This window comes from Venturia canescens, chromosome 7 (genome assembly GCF_019457755.1).
Source record: "Venturia canescens isolate UGA chromosome 7, ASM1945775v1, whole genome shotgun sequence".
Lineage (NCBI taxonomy): Eukaryota > Metazoa > Arthropoda > Insecta > Hymenoptera > Ichneumonidae > Venturia > Venturia canescens.
Window position 1 is genome coordinate 1,254,055 of NC_057427.1, and position 19,445 is coordinate 1,273,499.

General features: G+C 36.3%; 3 protein-coding genes across 10 annotated transcripts; 1 reads left to right on the forward strand and 2 right to left on the reverse strand.

Moving 5' to 3' along the window:
• The first annotated feature begins 513 nt into the window (after window positions 1-513).
• l(2)k05819 (transmembrane protein 94-like protein l(2)k05819) lies at window positions 514-15,195 on the forward strand. Of its 8 annotated transcripts, none has more exons than XM_043425198.1 (25): window positions 514-1,262; window positions 1,657-1,825; window positions 2,286-2,420; window positions 3,757-3,893; window positions 3,978-4,171; window positions 4,277-4,747; window positions 4,880-5,041; window positions 5,175-5,367; window positions 5,468-5,705; window positions 5,985-6,095; window positions 6,725-6,818; window positions 6,964-7,417; window positions 7,520-7,644; window positions 7,758-7,906; window positions 8,641-8,775; window positions 9,698-9,841; window positions 9,961-10,011; window positions 10,114-10,258; window positions 10,431-10,639; window positions 11,952-12,126; window positions 12,297-12,542; window positions 12,651-12,891; window positions 13,000-13,093; window positions 13,181-13,342; window positions 13,437-15,195. In XM_043425198.1, the coding sequence occupies exons 2-25, from the start codon at window positions 1,662-1,664 to the stop codon at window positions 13,507-13,509; spliced, it is 4,302 nt and encodes a 1,433-aa protein (XP_043281133.1). In that variant the 5' UTR covers window positions 514-1,262; window positions 1,657-1,661; the 3' UTR covers window positions 13,510-15,195. The 8 variants fall into 8 exon arrangements, with proteins under 8 accessions (XP_043281133.1, XP_043281134.1, XP_043281135.1 ...); XM_043425199.1 differs by having other exon boundaries at window positions 1,660-1,825; XM_043425200.1 differs by having other exon boundaries at window positions 514-1,180.
• LOC122414200 (uncharacterized) lies at window positions 10,633-11,991 on the reverse strand. Its single transcript, XM_043425211.1, has one exon. It carries the CDS (start codon window positions 11,728-11,730, stop codon window positions 11,011-11,013), a length of 720 nt encoding a protein of 239 aa, XP_043281146.1. The 5' UTR covers window positions 11,731-11,991; the 3' UTR covers window positions 10,633-11,010.
• On the reverse strand, window positions 15,031-19,385 carry PIG-G (phosphatidylinositol glycan anchor biosynthesis class G). The gene is made up of 12 exons (XM_043425206.1): window positions 19,241-19,385; window positions 19,015-19,168; window positions 18,740-18,938; window positions 18,413-18,622; window positions 18,071-18,259; window positions 17,642-17,987; window positions 17,354-17,550; window positions 16,715-17,276; window positions 16,483-16,636; window positions 16,054-16,348; window positions 15,818-15,987; window positions 15,031-15,733 (listed from the first exon to the last, which is right to left on the reverse strand). The coding sequence occupies exons 1-12, from the start codon at window positions 19,257-19,259 to the stop codon at window positions 15,517-15,519; spliced, it is 2,712 nt and encodes a 903-aa protein (XP_043281141.1). The 5' UTR covers window positions 19,260-19,385; the 3' UTR covers window positions 15,031-15,516.
• Between the last annotated feature and the right edge of the window lie 60 nt (window positions 19,386-19,445).

Below are 19,445 nucleotides of genomic sequence, written 5' to 3' on the forward strand. Positions count from 1 at the left end.
TCGAGAAAGATTTGAGGAAGGAGCATATGTAGAGCATATGTATTCATAATAGAAATTTAAAACACAACTTTTTTGTTTACAATCCAAATGCATTCCGGAACATTGCGTCTTTCAAATGTGCTAGAGTGGCTAAGCTGGGCTAAGCCAAAATAAGTAGCAGACTCCCGAACATGCTTTTGCAAAAACCATTATATTTTGAAATTTGAAAAAAAAAATCCGCTAATTATATTTGACATAAAGGCGTTTAAAAAATTAATGGAATCGTAAAACTAAAGTAACTATAGGCTATTTTACACGTTTTTTTTTTAATTTTCGATCGAAAAAACAAGAAATTTAAAATCAATCGGCCAAGTTCACGAAGGTTCTCATACTTCTAATGTCTCTCTCTTTGAAAGCCTATATGTATATAGAGGTTAAGATGTAATTACGAAATAGGTAGTATTTACTCCGGTTATCGAAACAAAAAATGGCAACATCAAACAAATTCAAGTTGAATATATTATTTTATTTATTGAATTTTTCTCGAATACATTCGGGGGTATGAGCTGCACAAAATATCGAACAGTGGGAGATTCAAATCCGACAATTCCAAAGAATTAATATTTTCATTCAGAGGCGATTTCTTCTCTAATTTTCCGCAAACTTGAACTATCAAACTCAACTTAACTAAACCACCACTTTGACTCCAAGGTGCTTTTGAAATAAATATATTAGCAATTTTCAGGAATTGGCGCGTGACGGTGTGACGTGTCCAACGTTAGACATCCGAAATAGAGCAAGAATGAAAGCAGAATGGGAAAAGGGGGCGGGGGAGAGAGCGGTGGAGCCTGCCTGAGCACGGGCCTGAGCGTCATGCTGAGCGTGGCCTGAGTTTGAGTTAAGGGAGAAGTGAAAGTGGGAGAAGGAAGAGCAAAGCGCAAAAGAAGAAAAGAGATCGAATCGAGTGAGAAAGGAGCCCATGGCACATTCCCCTTCTTTGGGGAGATAGTCAAGAGAATAAGAAGAAGGAGAAGAAGAGCGAGAAAGAAGGAAGAGATTTTGATCCCCGTAGAGGGAGGATGGGCTTGCTGAATGATGCTTACTGCAACCCCCGTCGAAATATAAGTCAGAAGTCAACTGGTGTCAGAACTTGGCATAATTTTGTGCTAACAATTAAGCTATGTTTATCGTGCCGACGGAGGTGTGTGTTCGGTGTTGTTTAATTTATCGTGGACCTTTGAGGCTGTAAAGGGAAAGAAAACCCTAAAAATCCAAGGAATAAGGTGAAGTATCGTGAAAAAAACGTCGAAAATTCCGAAAAAAAATGAAAAATTATGTAATTGTCACGCAAGGCTGCTCGTAACCTATAGTACAACAATCATGTACTCTCAAGTCGTTTGTTTTTTTTCGCTCGTTCACCCTCAAAGGTTTTACTTCGTCGAATCTCATCAAAAACTCTTACCTTGTAAATCATTTTGAGAAGGTCAACGATTCTCATTGATTCCTCCACTGTTTATTTAAACCACGTGATTGTAGCGAGTTACCAAAATAGCCAAAAAGCTTAAGAGCAGTTATTTTAATACGCGATTAAATTCGACGAAAATAGCGTCTGTGAGGAAATCCATATTAACATTTTTTTCTTTTTTCATCTTTTTATCTTTTTTGCTATTCCTATAGAAGAAATGGGAGCGAACGAGGGTGAAGGTGATGTCTCTGAAGGTGGATCTCAGCCTCAAGCAAAGCCGAAGGAAAATCGAGGCCTTGCCACTGCTGAAGCTCTTGAAATTTTACACAGAGATATCGGTCGAGTTCTGGACGAGTACACAGATGAATGCAGGAAAAATAAGTATGCTATTTCCTTCCTTTGTTTGAAAATAATGTCCTCTCTATCCTGTTGACATTTATAATTATTTGTAGCATCTTCATAAAAAACTATTATCAACTATTTTTGTTATACAACGTTCCAAAATCGTTGTATAACATTTCTTCAACTTATTCGGTTAAATATCATTATTTGAAGTAGTTAATCGGTGTACAGAAAATTTTACCAGCAGTACTAATAAACTTGATTAGATATTTATCCTTCTTGCATTTATAAAACTAAAATGGGCACCTATCAAGTGAGGCAGAGAAGCATAGAAGAGTTTCCAAGGGTAAACCCATGGAAAGCAATCTTCCTGGTCCTACTTTCATGAGTTTTTTCATCAATTTCTTTTTAATCAATCGATTAATGGTCATCTCTCATTGCAAAGTTCCAAAAGTTACAAAACATAGGCATATTTTGTATTAGTAATTTATGTTTTCAGAAAGTACAGAGCTACTCTAAAGGATGCTCTGCATCATCGCAGTCAATACACAACCCTCTGTTGGACCTCGGCTATTGGCTTACTCATCAATGCCGTTACTCTTATTGCCACATCTTTCAGTAACACCGAAACAATGTAAGTCGATACCACAATCATTGCTGTTTTAGAACATGTGTATATAATTATTTATGAGACAAAAATGTTGCGTCAACAGTCTACGACGGATTATTTAATAGCAAATAATGAACATCTTGTTAATTACTGTGAGAATATTTTTCATTCCAATGGCAGAAAATGATAATCCTATCTTAAATGTTAAGGGGAGATATACACCTAGATGGCCGAAAAAAAGGTCATTTTTGCGAATTTTTTGTAGGAAAACTTTAAAATTTCGGATTGGGAACCAAATGAATTCTTACACATTCAAGAATATGTTTAATTTTTTTTATTAAAAAATATATAAAGATATCACATGTTCCTTGGAGCGCCGTAAAAAAATCTTCTTACACGGTACCCACTGTCGTTTGTTCAAAAATCATCCGAAAAAAAAAAACCCAAAGGGATTATTAAACTAGATACTATAAAATCTAGTAGATGTCATAGCCGATTATGAAAATATCGATGTATGGTAAAATGTCGAACGTTTAAACACAAGTAACGATTTTTGGGCCAAAAATTAGTTATTATTTTGTTTATAAAAAGAAAAACTAAGTAATAAAAAAAAATCCTATGACATCTACTAGATAACTGTATACATAATGGATTTGAAAGACGTGCTTTCGAGAAAAACGCGTTTGAAAATTCAGGAATGAATAAATGTTAAGATTTGTCGGCTTACATGGAATTATCGATACCGCCATCTGGAATTTTCGTTACCCCGTTGGGGAAAACCCAAGCATACCCCAAAAACATGTTACAATAGAATGACAAAGCAAGTTTACACGCCTTGTCCGAAGGGTCGCTTGCCGCTACCTGCTCGTCGGGTCGGCGCCGACCCGTTCACGTTTCACGTTTTCAACGGTAACTCGCTTATTTATCGAGACATTGCCTTGGCGTTTTGAGGAAATATTCTTGAGACCTCAAACTTGAAGAAAATGCAAAAAAAAATTCGATTTTTTTCGACCATCTAGATGTATATCTCCCCTTAACTACGTTGAAAATCATAACAAACATAATTCTGTATCCTGCAAATTATATTTACTTTCTTGAAATAAGATTAAAGTAATCCAGTGAAAATAACATTAATTGATGATCTCGCGTCCATATCCGATTTTTATCTGGCCATCGATGATAAGAATTTTAATTAGCCCTCTGAGACAACACGAAAAGATTAAATGTTGAAAACCACATGTTTTGCTAAAATTACAAGAATTGATACTTATCAATCTGATTGTGATACTCTGTAAAAATTTTAAACTACGAATTGTAACGGAAGAAATTTCTAAGAAATTTTTTTTTTTTGTTCGAACAGGTATTCTGCACTGCCGTACGAAGGACTGATAGTTTGTTGCCTCGTAGTGTTTAACTTTGCCCTAGTTGTATCAGACAATATATTACGTCACAATGAAATCCCGCACAGGGTCCGGAATCTTCTTAAAAAATTGGAAGGCACGTTTTGCACAAGCATAACCAATTTTGTTTCCATAAAATTGGAAAATATAGTTAATGAGTTGGATGAAATCTGTTGATCAGGTGCGAGAACGGTGTGTCATTGGGAGCCAGAAAATTATCCCCACTTATGCAGTCCGCTGTCTCCGTGCCTTACGCTCCAGTGGACATATCGTGATAACGTTATCGTCAATTTGCCATGGGCGCTTCTCGTCGCTGGCGACGTAATAGTCATCAAACCGGGACAACAAATTCCTGGCTATTGTACTCCATACGAGGTAATCATGAACAGAAATGAAAAAAAAAACTCAACCGTATGAAGTTGCTGAAAATGATAGAAAAGAGTTATCAAATACGAATTATTCATATTTTTTAAATAATAGAATCCCGAGGATCCTATTTTACACGCTAAAGAAGTGTATAGTCCTTCGGTGCACGGTGCCAATGAGATATTTTCGACACCTCAGGCCCGGACGCCATTGAAAAATAAGGTGTACAAGCTTCAAGAAACACCTTATTTAGTCAACCTTAGAATGGCCTTGGAACAAGCTTTGGACAGACCAGTGACGTATCACAACCGTGAACGTCATTTGGTGATGGTATGCTGCATCGAACAATTGACCTACCCAATACTATTAATAATTGTAGTATTGGTGAATTTATTACGCTATCTTTATCTAACGGAATACGTTGGAATCGGTCACTGGAGTGAGATCTTTTTGCTTCAACCTATAGCCGTAACTCTGCCGCTATTACCAATTATTTTTCCGGCTTTTTGGATCTTACTTAATTGCTTTGGTATGGCAAGATTCAAAGCTCTCTTCAAGCTGTATCAATCCTCGAAAAAAATGCAGGTTCGTATCCTCATGGTTGACAACGAAAAAAGAAAGCCATCAACGATATGATAAAATAGAAAAAAATTAAACTAAAAATTCGAAACATACACTGAACTGAAAAGTCTCGTCAGCTACAAGTAATACATTCAGTTCGTAGATCCCTTTGAGGATGCCGATATTTCAGGACCGATTAGTCCTGGAGTTGTTTACAATTGGTCTGAATTGACCGAGTATTTCTTCGATATACTATTCGGACGTGAAAATATGATGTCCAGGTCCGCAAGCATTCTTCACGTTTTGGGTTCTGTTACGGTATGGACGAGTACAAATATTTTACCCAGATCAAAGTTAACCATTTTCGCTCAGTTAAATTATTCGCTGAAAATTATTGAAAAACTCGTCCGAAGAGAAACATAATTTCATGAAGTTTTCTTTTATATTACAGGCACTTTGTTGCATCGACAAAAAAGGTATTCTCTCGTGGCCAAATCCAACAGCGGAGAAAGTATTTTTTCTAAGGAATTCCAACACAGTATCACGAACCTCGAGCACAGTAAGCCTCGATAAAACTGCGGAGGCATCGCGTCCCTCCGAGTCTAGCAAAAATGAAATCAACAAAATGACCTATGTGCAACACGGTGAGTAGAAGAAACAGATTCACCAAACTTTTTAAATTTCATTAATAAACAATGTATTATTGAATTCAATTGAGAATAAATAAATATTTTTGTTTCCAAGACATGTCCCATTCGGTGGCGGAAGTTTTAGACCTTACACACGATCACGCTCTTCCGTTTCGTCTTCAATTCGATGACCATTCATGGCGACAGCATTTGAATTCCCTGAAGCCGCTTGGGCTAGCGATTTTACTGAATACGTGCAATATGGAAACACAGGAGCATTATATGCAATTTTGTTGTCACGTTACGTGCGAGGCGCTTTATAACGAGAATCTCGTTCCCGTAATTAATAGACGGTAAGATTGAAATAATATGAACCATTTTATGATTCTTACCGCTCATTTGCCTCGCTTTTTATCCAGTATTCGTTGCCATCTCTACGTTTTCACGATACAGCTTCTTTTTGCTTGCTATTGAACAACAGTGTCCCTCATTCGTACAAATAATGAAGCGTTAATCGCAGTGAAATTGAATAAAAAAGAGTTTTGCATTGACCGTACACCCAAGAATAAACCAATGTTTCCGTGTGATTTGAGCGATAATAACTAATGAGTTGTTGTGAAAAATTTATGAAGACGCCAGAGCAACACCTTAGACGATAAGAGTGACTATCGAGCAAATGACACAAAGCAAAGTTCGAGACAGGTCTATTTAATCGAAGAATCTGGATCCCTTGGACAGATGTGGTCAGTCGAACAAACGTTCACTTTTTTCCACGAACACGTTATTCTTTTTCTCTCTTTTTCTCTCTTCCTCTCCCGTTCTAAAAACGGACTTTTTTTTACTGGTAATGGGGTACATCTATTATTCTGAGCTCGTACTGTTGAATGCCGCACACAAGCTTGTAAAATATGTATGCTACATGACCATACCACAGCAGTTTTCGAAAAATCGATTTTTCCAACTATCGTTACACCGGGGGTCGAGTCATTTGTCCTCATTTTTCATGAATGACAGCTTATCCAAGAGTATTGACAGAAATATTTCATTATATGCTTTCATATTTCTCTAAAATTGGGGACAAATCGTTGAATTTTTAGAAATAAAAGATTTTCTCTCGATAGGGAAAACCTTTTTAAAATGCAAAAAGCATTTATGCGAAAATATTGAAAACGTCAGTGTGAAGATCATAAAGAAAAATGAGAGAAGAAAACAAAAATTAAAAGTCCCCCTGAAAAAATTAAGTAATGAGGGCGAAAAAAGATTTTTATGAAAATTCCGAAGGTATGTTGTCTCTTAATTTTGATTTGTTTTCTTTGCGAGACAGCTTTATTCCTCGTTGAAAAAACAAATATGTGGCTTCGTAATTTCACAGTTGTCTTTGCGAGTTGGCGAAGCAGATCGGATTTCAAGATCAGGCGCAAGAGATTTTTCAATTAGAACAGCAACTCTCAACTTTTCGTCACGTCGTGAGTATAACAGATATTCTTGATACTTGTGAATTTATTATAGGAAGAAATAGTAGTAATAAAATTTGATACTTCGAGTCGAATCGAAATTTCAGATGTTCATGAGGTCGAAAAAATGTTTACACGTTTTATGTAATCCTTCTAGCAACCGGAAATGGTTCGTCGAGATATAAAATTTGCGAGATCCTTGTCGATCTCAACGAAATTGAAATTTCCATTTCCACACATGGTGGCAGTCGTAGTGAAGGAAAAGAGTGGCGGAAGCTTACAGTTACTAACGCAAGGGACAGCTGACATAATTCTCGATTCTTGCATCGAATTTTGGGACGGGCACGATCTTTGCCCGTTGTCGCCATCGGATCGAAAGAAAGTTCAAGACTTTTATCAACGAACGAGTCTTACGTCTTATTGTACGGCGTTCGCTTACAGACCGTTGATACGAAGCATTAGTAATAAATTGTCAAACATATATCTTGAGCTCCCAGCGGATAGCAAACATTTGTACATGCCGCACAGAAGTCCCACGCCATTACCTTGGGATTTTCGAAACGTTTTGGATCCACGAGTCAAAGGCATACTTGGACAATTTCATTCAACAGGTGATTCTTTGATCGGACGTTCAATCAAATTGTCTCACGAAAACAGTCAATGGGAACAATTGGACCAAAAAAAAATTAATTTTATTGTGTCTTTTATCCCAGATTCGCTCTTGTGTAACGACAGCAAAGACGAGGAAATAAACGACATAGAGAGTTGCTTCGAGCTTCAGTGCAATCAAGTATTTATCGGAATGGTGACGATGCAATATCAGGCGCAAACGGACATGGTAATTAATAAAAATGAAATAATCGTCACAAATTATGTATTGGATTCGACGATAAAAACAAGAATCATGAGGAATACGAGTTTGAATGATGAAGCATCATTGATCGATATTAGGTACAACTGATCGAACAATTAGAGAGGGCATGCATAAGATTCGTTCACTTCAGCAAGGAAAATGAATTGAGATCACGCGTATTCTCAGAGAAGATGGGTCTAGAGAGCGGTTGGAATTGTCACATTTCATTGCTCAGCGAAAGGGCTAGGTATTATTAAAACCAATGCATTTTAAAAATCCAACATCCCCCTTCCTACCTGCTATGTTTTTCTGGTTACGAAAGGAAACAAAAACAATAATAACGTTGCTTTGCTGTTTGGCTTTTCATAATCGTCGACATATTCTATGACGGAAGAAATTTCTCTTTTTCTTTACAATCTATAAATATAAGAAGCAACGGAACAACGACATAACGATCACATGTTGTAAGTGATGTGAGAAAAGTCAATCGCGATTACGATTTATTAAGTATGCACGTACGTTACAGGAGACAGCAATGGCTCGAGAGATATCCACACTTGAATCGACTGTATATGTTTGTCTATATTCGTTATTCATACGTTTTTATTAACGCTGCACGTTTGATTGTTTTTTCTTTTTTTTTTTTTACCTTTCTTCGGTTGAGAATTGCACTGGATACTGCATTACAAATTACAAAAGTTCGAATTTGCTGACCAGTGTTATTATCGATCAAAGACGAGGCTATTCAAGTGGGCACAAGAATGAAGAATGCTTCTATCGATATAAAATCTCTATTAACAACTGGAAATATTCATCATCGTGTTAACTAACGCAATTATCATTTGGGACATGATCTCGCTTGTTTTTACATCAAAATTATCAGTTTCATCCTGCTCAGATTGTCATACCTTTTCTTGTGGATCGTTGTTATCTGTTTATTAATAAATAAATGTTGAGTGTGACTAATAAGGCGGGAATTAGGTCAGAAAGTCCGGTGGGCTGGTGGGTGAGCCAGGCTGCAGCCATGTCCTCACCCACACCTTCTGCCCAATCTCACCAACGTAAACAATCCTGCATGGACGAGGCCAGCCACTTGCTTAACCGCGTCTGTCCCCGGTATGTTAATATTTCACGTTGAAGCGCTATAATTTCATGTTACAATCTCTGTCATCATTCGATCAAACGAGAATCACTATTTTCGATTTAACAAAATCGACTCAAACGAATTTTCGAATTAATATGGCTTTCAATATTAATTTCGGTCTACATCTTTACTGTGGGAACGCTACTGTGGTGGGCAGAAAAATTTCAATTTTGTGGAATCCTTTCCAGGTGTATAAAAAATCTTACGACGTCACGAGCCTCTTTATAACAAAGGAAACCAAAATTCAATACTTATATAAATTCAGACCTTTTTGGACATGATTGTTTTTTTTTTCTTCATACTTCTCTTAGGGGGTAGTGACAGTTTGAAAAATGCTTTCTCCAGTTTTCTATAATTCATATGTTTTATTGTTCGAACGGTTTTCGAAAGTAGTTATGAGGAAGATTGACCAAACTACGGCACATACGGATCTGGCCACTACGATAATGAATATGAGAAAAAAAGCGAAGGTAAAAAAAATGAAAAATTTTCATCTGTCACAGTGGCGTTGTCTTCGTAAAAATGAAGTGAAAAAATGAATCTTGAAAAAGTGGTATACTTGTAACGAAAACGTTTTCCCAATTTGCAGTGTATTTACACAAATCGAGCCGCTACTCTTGATACGTCAAGGCATTGCATTTCAACTTGCTTTTGACAGAATTATCATTTACCAGTTAAAAATCTCTAGGAATGTATATTTTCAATTAGAATAAAAGACACGGCCTCCTCATAAGGGTATAACTAATTCACATTGTTATTGAGCAGGAAGAAGCATGACTGAGAAAGCTTTTGGAGTGTTTATAGTGCGAGTAATTTTTTTTAAATTGGTTTTTCTGACTCGATAACAGACTAAATGTTTCGCGGTTACTGATAATTTTTTTTGGCCATTTTCAGCTCGAATCTGGATACGAGTAAAGCGATGAGTATGTCCGCACCAAGTGCAATAAATACGGATTTTTCGACCGTGAAATTCGATGACGAAGCAACGGAATGGCACAACGTCGAGCCTCCGCATCCCAAAAGTGCAATGAGTCATAGGTTTGGAAAACAAAAATACAAAAATAGTCAATTGCTGTTTTCAACAAAACTTTTCCTCGTGTGACCCCTTTCCCCCTGTTTTCGTTTTCTTCTCATTTTTTCACATCATTGCACGTCAGTTACAATTTGCTCGAGAAAAGGAATGGAGAATCAAACTCGTCGACCATGTCGTAATTATTTACTCATTTGTTCTTTGACTTGAGGTGTTTATGTATTGTCAAATTTACTGGCAATTTTTAATAACCCGTGATTTTTTTGTATCGTTGACGCAGAGAACACGAGACCGTAAGGAGTGAGGATAGTGTACTGGTACAAAGCGTTGATCTTGGATCCGGGCAAGAAGCTTGGAGATCTCTCAGTTGCCTCACTGACAGTACAGAACAGAGTGCACCGGTTAATTTTGATCTTTCAAACAGGGTCAGCATCTGATTTTTAAACAAAGGAATCAAAATCGAACAATCAAAAGAATTACAAACAAGCAAAATTTTTCAAGAGCTTTCCTTTATTCGTTGTATTTTAGGCCATTCCGGTACAATAGATTTTTGCAAACACTTATTTATTTCATAAAAATGAAAATATCATTTTCCAGGCAAAACTTCCTCGTGGAATCGACAAAATACGGCCGCACATTGAACTCATCGACAACGTACCTCTTCTCGTGTCTCTCTTCACGGATTGCAATACCGCAGTGACACGAGAAATGTTGCACATAATGCAGGATTATGGCGAGGTTGTTTGCGTGCTCGGTTCATCAGCGAATGCCGAAAATATGCCGATATTCATGCAAGCCGATGCCGCGTAAGTTAACTATCAAAAAAACACCTCTTGCGATTTGAAACAATAGTTCAATTATTTTTCGAAGGAAACCCTTTTTTTATTTTTCTATCATTATTCCAGGCTCCCTGCGACTTTGCTTTGTCAACGATTTATCATTGCCCCTTTGTGTATTATATGAATTATTTTAACCGAAGCTAGGGAAAAAGTGTAGATGAAGAGCTTTCAAGCTTCGAGGCTAAAAAGAAGAATGAATTTTATGCCGCAAAGCAGAGTGTCGAAAGATTGAAATGTTGAGGAATATTTCGCGGAAATGCCAATGAAATTACGGATATGTTACAAAAAATTGGCACGATGATTTTGATAAAAGGGAAGGCCTCTATAGTCATACCAAATTATTTCACTCTTACGAAGCAACCGGGTATCATGTAGCTCGTATTGTATGTAGTTTCGCATAAAATTTGTGCATTTATGTTGGGTTTGGAGTAATATGGACGCATTATTTTTCGGCGTTGAGATGCAATTTGCTGATACGAAGACTTTTGGATCGTTTCGTAATCTGGGACGAAATTCAATTTCCGATAAATATTCGTGTCGCCTCTAATGGATTTTCTTCTACTCGTCTGTTGAGGATGTTGATAAGATTCACGAGCAATCGTGGTTGTTTCCATAGGGGCCGTTATGGGTCTTCGAAAGTCAATGTTTTTGACAGTTTTTGTTCTCACGAGACCGGGACACATGTATGAACTCTTTTGTACGGAATATCTTTCAATTGGTCCTTCGCCACAACCTAAACGTGGTGCCGGATAACAAGTTTTCGCTCGTTCACCGTGCTTCCACGTGTACGTTGTTTTGTGGGTAGTTCTAGATTCCATCTTCGCATAAACTTTTCGCCGTTCGGTTTCAGTGATTTTCCGCTTAATCTTTAATCCGGGGCTCATGTAAGACGTTGTGTAAGTCGTGTCTCCCGCTATTTTTGCTGTTGGACGCTTTCGAGGTTCCCGATAAAACTTTGATGTTGCTCTGGCCGGTTGAACGTAAACAACATTGCCGTCCTGAGCAAAAAGACTTTTTTTTTTGTCGCAAACTTTCACTGGCAAACATATCAACTCCATCGTCACTCTTTCAAAAAGGCTATTCGCGTACGAGTACGTGACGTCGAGTGGGCAAATAAAAATGAAACAATTGAATGATTCCTTTGCAGATGAAAGAAAGGAAAGTTGCTCAAAATAAACGATAGTTTATAGCTAGGGGCCATCCATTTTTAGACTAATTATTGTTAATGTTCGACGGAAATATGATTTTTCATAAATGAAAACGTTCACATATTTTTCAGAATTGGCGTAGAACCGTTGTATCCCCAAGTGTGCCAAAAAGTACCGGTTCTAAAACCCATTAAGGAGGATCAAGGACCTACACCCGTTGATCTCAGCCGAGCCTTAAATTCAATCACCTGCTCTCTCAGTGTAAAGAGAGAAGATCCTATAGCCATATATTATCTTGTGATGGAGGTGAATACACATTCAATTCCTGATATATTACAAATTCAATACTTCAACTGAAAATAGTATAAATTCGATAATCGAATTAACATACTCCAAATCATTCGAATTTTCATTGCACTCGAATGGTTCCTATAAAATTAATTTTATGTTTGTATTTTCTGACCAATTGTTATCAGGCTCGCGATTACATGAAGTGCCTATGGAACTGTGTTCAATTTTGGTTGTGCTGCGTCGTCACGGTTTCCTTTGCTCAAGCTATATCTGGATTTTTACTTTTACCACCGTTGTTTTCAGTCAGTCAAGTAATGTGGTTGTGTTGTTTAATCATTCCGCTCTTGTCAATATCAATGATAGCGACACCCACTGATTCGACAATAATGCAAAGAGCAACGGGCAAAAATCAGTGCGTCGTTGGTGGACAGGTATTTTTCTCCAATGTTTTACATCGTACATCTCTTGCTTAAAATAATTGCACTGAAACTAAAGAAAATGTTGTAAATGTTGATTGTGCGGATCTAATATTTTCACAGGTCGCTCTTTTTGTTTTTTGGTGCTATGGGACAAAATTTTTACCCACTATAATTACGGTCGTCATGGCTCAATGTGTTTCGCTTTTCACGCTTTGCCCGATTTATGCAAAAATCAACAGCAAATGTTTTTACGTTTATCCGGATGCTGATGGCGATATCAGTTGGGGCGGTTGGGGCGAAAAACCTAACGTCATCGTAGCCGTGCAACATTTCGCTCTGACTATCATAGTTTTACACTTTGGTAATTATCACAATTCATTTTATAAAACTTGTTTCTATATCATTAGGTTTTATTGTAGCTGGTTCTAACAAAATTCGTAATACAAAATTTTCTTTTTCATCACTCTAGTAACTATATCGATGAGCTTCGTTCATAGAGAGTACTCTATTTGGAGAAAACTGCCTTTTAACAATTGGGCCTGGTTCCTTTGTGCATTTATTGTGTAAGTTGAAAAAATGCAACATGTTCAATTTCATATATTTTACTTCGACAGCCCTGTTGGTCATAATAACATGTGGAATATTTACAGACTGGGCATTCAGGCTACATTTTCAGGAATTTTATTGACAAATTTTTGGAACGATGAGGGACAAAAGATCGACCCACTTCCTCTGCATTTGCCACTCTTTTTTCTACTCACACTTCCTCTCGTATTCGCCATTAATGAATTGATCAAATGGCAAGAGATTAAGTGAGTTCTTTCAAATATACATACATTTTATCAATGCAGTAGCTTCAAGCGATTGGAAAAAAAAACTTTTTCGTTTAATTTTTTCTTTTTTTAGGGTTAATGTAAGGTACCAAAAACGTGCCCGTCTAGAATTTGGGACTAAACTCGGTATGAACTCTCCGTTTTAATCAAGAAACGGTAGAACTGGAAAAACGCTCATCCCAACGACTTTGCGGATTGAATTTTTAATGCCAAATGTTTTCCCCCACTCGTGATATATTTTTTATGGAACGAACAAAAAATCTCAAATACTTCAACCATGAACATTTGTATTCGTAAAGCTCCGTGGTTAAATGGACAAAGAAATTTTTTATGAACCAAACATGAGGGGCGAGGGAATGAAACATTTTCATACTAAAAGCACAAACTGTCACGTTTAATTTATCTGTCAATAACTTATAGTTCTTTTATTTCATCTGCGAGGTCTCGACTGCATTCTATACAATTACGCTTTTTTATGATATTTGATTTATAGTCTTAGGCTCTAGTTTTAGATATAGGGAAACGCGAGCATTTATTCTATTTTTTTTTCATCTTCATATACGACTGGGTAATTTCATTCATCCGAGAGTTCTGGTACACTGACACACTTTAAGAGACAAACTGCAACAAACAACTAGTGAAAGTCACAATAATAAATATTCATATTTTTCTATCACTTCGAACTTTTGATTTCGAAAAATGTGTAATGAAATTCCTCAATTTACGGACAGAGAGAGTCACATTATTTGTACATGAATCGCTCAGCTATACTGCGAATGTAAATCGAGGGTTAACGTTACTTCATTATAGTGGTTGATCAATTTATCAGTGCGACCTACGGAAATTAATGAATAGGCCTCAAAGTACTGCGGCAACGAAATTTTCTGTTTCGGGATTTAATCTCCATATGGTTTTGCCTACTTATGATCTCAATTTTATTAGAAACCTCAATGGCCATGACAAATTTTCACGGAAATAGTAACTGCCAAGAGGCAGTTAACAGCGAATCTAATGAATATGTTACACAGAAATAGTAAAAATGGAGGAAAATCCATTCAATGAACAAAATAGTGTCAATAAAATAGTATTGAGTATTTGTTTTCATCGAAGCAAGCCAAAAAATATACTCTTCGCTCGTATTGAAGAATGTATTGCTTAAAAGATCATTATAAATGGCGCAAACATAAAAATCTCTTGTTCTTGCAGCAATTCAATCAATGTGTCTTAGTTGCCTCAGAACAGTGAATAATTTATGAGCAAAAACCGTGATATTTTGTATTCATCCCTTATTTGAAGCACGTTGAATATTTCCCGTTCACGTTTTTCATAACGGCCCTGGTAATTTGATCACTTACTGTACAAACTGGATATGTACATAGAGATACATAAGCTACTAGAGACTTGAATTGAGTTTTATTGATATTGTAATGCTCCGTAGTGAATTATTTTTAAAAAAGATACTTTTACAAGTATCGTACAGTCCTTGACAAATAGTTTTTTTTTTTTTTTCAAAACGATAATATTGCGTAATATTATTTGCCTTGATTGGAACAGATTTTTTTCCGTGTCCATGTAATTCAATTATAATATCAAAACACAAATCTTTATGGGAGATACGCCATAACATATTTTTTGTATTCTCGAAAAAATAATTTGTAACTTCATAATTTCGATTATATTGTTTTTTTTAATGCTATTTCTTAGAATACATTGTGTATACCCCCGATTCGAGGTTCAACATAAATTTAGATCAAAATAAATTTAAGACTCGTACGGTCGCTAATAATTCTAAACTCTGTATCAGTGAATAAAGTATTTCGAGCGTTACGAAATGATTGCTGTATTTTAATTTTACTTAGTTACAAATCTAATGTATCATTGAGACCGGAAAGTACGAAGAGTCTTATTGCTTGATCTCACTAACTATACCCAATCATTATTCGACTTTTTCATGGAATTTGAATACCGCTAGATTACTTTACGCATTGTAACAAATAATCGTCCCAACAGAATCGCTTCCCAGCAGGACTACAATGTGTCATTTACACCCCTCGGTCTCGTAGCTCAGCAAATACAAGAATACACTTTTCTCCATATTGTTTTTATGAAAGACAAAATTGAAATACGTTACGTTTTTTCCTTCAAAACTTCATTTACTTCGGTGACGCGTAAAAGCATACGGTCTGCATGATCAAAATAAATGTAAACATTACTCCGCAATACATCGCTTCATAGAGTACTTTTGGTGAAAATACTGTCCAAACAAACAAATGAAATCGTTGGATGGTCACGATTATCGAGTATATGGCTAGAGGAAGAAATCGCCATAAGGCACATCGTCGGTTTATCGATAAAATTTTTCTCATGTAGCTGCAACAGATAATTTGTCGGTGAATTTTTTATTGACAGATGAACGAAAGCTCCCTTATTGGAATCATATTATATTCTAGTTACCATTTTGACTTCTCGGAAACGGTGCTACGATAGATGAGTATCAAATAAGCCAACACCGGCGCAGAATATGTGTTTATTGATAAAAATATACCGGCCATTAGAGGCTGATAGGTCTCCATTCCGACGAAACCAGCAGCTACGTCAATAGTGGCCAAACTGTTTGAATTCCCCTGTAAAAGATAAATCAAGAATGAGATATGAATACTGAACTAAACCACGAAAGGGATGAAAATTACCTGATAAAAGTAAAATACGTTTCCCATCCACAAATAAACGTACAATATGATATCCTCTCCGCTCTTGTTGGCTCTCACTATATCGTGCATAACACGACTAACTAAAATTTGCATCGGCAACAAAATGACGTTGTGCGGTCTGTGCAAAATGCTCGAAATTAATATCCACGATTCGAGCACAGCGAGGAAAAACTGACTAGCCAAAAAGGTGACTCTCGTTCGAAAAAGTCGATAAACCCAAAATAAAATATATAACATTGTTATGATCCAAAAGATTCGAACCACGAAAACACCACTGAAAATGAAAAAAATTGATACGTCATAATTCTACAGCTTTACAGGGTGTATCAAAAAAATGTTATTCAAGAAAATTAGTAAAAATAGTTCAGTCATTTATTATGGAATAGATTTATTGGGTGAAGGACTAACTTGGAATTAAAAGGAAGTGGTAATTTAGCGACACTTCCAGTCACCATATGACGAAGATATACACAAATAAAAGCTCCGGTCTGTAGAGTCGAAGTTATTACTCTATATTTTCTATGCTCGCAAACGTAACCGATGCACACCATGAGACCGAGTGCTGAAACAAAAAACGTGTGTTCAGTAACGAGAGGTTGGGAGAGTTTCGTAAAAGTTCATTAAAAAAAAAGTGCAGTACCAACAATAAGTAGAATTGTCACAGCCGTATTATCTTCTTGGTTTTTGAGAAAATTTCCAATATCAGGCAAATGCGCGTACTTGTTGCCCGTGCTGTTCAATTTTCTCAATACCCGATGTAATATGAGACTCAGCATTATTTCTATTCCGAGTTTCGGACTCAAATTATTTCTCACGACTTCAAGAAATAAAAGTATCAAGAGTGTTGCCCAAAAGAAGTACCATATTTGATGCTCCTCTTCGATAAAACTAGTACTAGTCAGACTTGCGACATAGGCAAACATACCCAGGATGAATAAACCCTTCTTCCCATACAAACTCGAAATTTGATTTTTCGTGGATTTTATCAATGATATATTTCCAGCAATATTACTGTTCGACACAACGAGCCCGAGAGAAAAAATATTCAATAGAAAACTTTTCAATTTTGGCAGTGTGACGTTTTCGAATTCCCAAATGAATCTCAAAATAATGTACGAAATAATACTTCCGAATATCCAGCATAACTTTTTCAGTAATCCTCGTGTCTCATAAATCTCTCCGTTCGCTATTATGTGAGCGACCTGAGAAAAAAATTGTTTAGTTTCCTTCCAGAGTCAAAATCATATTTTCGTGAATACTTGCATGGTTGATAGCTCACATGTCCCATAAAAATGATCGCAATAGTCATTGTGTGCAGATCATAATCTATCGTACTTCTTATCAATAATTCTTTCATATTTTCGAAAGCCGCATCGTACATGGTCAATGCTTCTTCAACAATCTTGCTTCCTTCCTGATTGCTACTCAGCCAATGTACATGCAATTTCACTGCATCCTCATAATACTTATAGGCTTCTGAAAGAGTTGGAACACTCTCGTTGATTGAAAAGAAATTATGCTATTTAACTTGAGGCAATTCCAAGTATAGAAAATATTCAGCACTTACGACTAGACTCATAATCTGGTACAGCTTTAAAATATTTCAAAACTTGTTGAGCATTGTAGTACAAAATGAAAAGTTTGCTAGAATCCGATCGACCGTTGAGAAGAACAGGTGGAACACTTCCGATGTTGGAAGCTGGGATGGAAGTTCCGAGCATGACGGATAATATAGAAGCAACGTCGACTTGACTAATACGGTGAGGCTCGTGAATGGGCTTCGATGGACAATGAGCACCAATAACCAGGAAAGGAACGAGAGTTTCTTCAGGAGTAGAACCACCATGGCCACCAGAGTCTTTCATCCCATGATCGCCGCAGACCACGAAGAGTGCTGGTAAACCATTTTTGTTCTAGAAGTAAAATTTTCTATCTTCTACGAAAAAAAAAAATTAACGCCAAAGATTCCAAGAAAATCATAACGCTTTGTGCTTACCCAATGATGAATTTGTTTATAAATCTGGCTGATAATCTCGTCCATTTCCTTCAGTTTTGGTTTAATGGGAGAGCCAAAAGGACCATGTACATGACCAATATGATCCAGTCCCAGATAATGAAGAATTAACATCGACCAATCATCTTTTTCCAATTCTATGGCTAAATTTCGTGTTACGTTGTTGTCCACCTGTTGCTCGTTAAATCAACTCAATTCTATGCAATCTTCTTTTACTTAACTTTTTAAGACGATTATATTATAATGCAAACTAACAAATTGTATTATGGTGATTCGAATATTGTAACGGTTCTTGGATCTTTCGTCATTGAAAAATAAACTTACTTCCGTAAAATCATTAACAAAAAATGAATTAGTTCCTTCATAACGTTTGAACATTTTTGGAAATATTTTTAGCCATGTGTCATCTCCATAAAAATTTATACGATGTCCATGTTTGTTAGCTTGCAATAAAAAACTATCTCCCAAGATTGGACTATCCCCAAAGTTCAAAGCTATGTCTACAAAGCTTGACACTGACCCTGTCATCATTGCCTGAAATATTAAATTGTCACAAGAAGTTAATAATTTTTATTTCCAGTGCCTTACAATAATTAAAAACAACTGTTTATTCCAATTTTTGGTGAAATTCACTGTATTCAGATTTTTTACCTTGATTCTTGGCATGGTAACGGTTGGCGGATCACTTTTGGCTTGCATTAAACAGGAAACATTTTTCCTTATCAATTCAGCTGTGAAAGGCATTGCTAAAGACCCAAAATGGCCTGTTACGAAATCCCATCTCAGAGCGTCAATAATCATAAAAACGATTTTTTTAACGCTTGGTTTGTACAATTCGTCCATTCTAATTCTGAAAAAGTTTAACTTCGGTATAAAAAGCTGTTTCAAGTGTAAAAGGGCTCAGAAAAAGTTTGAAAATTATATACCTGATATGCTTGACATGATCAGGAATGTCAACATTGCTAGCAATATTGTTGTCGTGATATTTAATTGGAAAAAAGCCAGAGAGAAAAAGAACCACAGCCACCAGTCCGATGATTAAAGCGTACGTCAGTGTAAAATAATCACGTCGAATATTCACTGAAAAAAATGAGACAGCAGGAAAAAAGTTAAACAACAGACGAAAAAAATAAACGAAAATAAATCGCTTACTTTTAGTTATTTTTCCCATGGTCACTTTCTACTGAGATTTTGACAATTAATTGCATTTCTACGGGCCTTCTTCATCATTGAGATTTTCATTTACGTTGCATTGTTTAAACTTTCTATTTGGAGGTTATACGTGTTATGTGCGGAGTAAGAGTAGACAATAATTCAAAATATATATATATAATATATAAAAATATAAGGTGGTTTT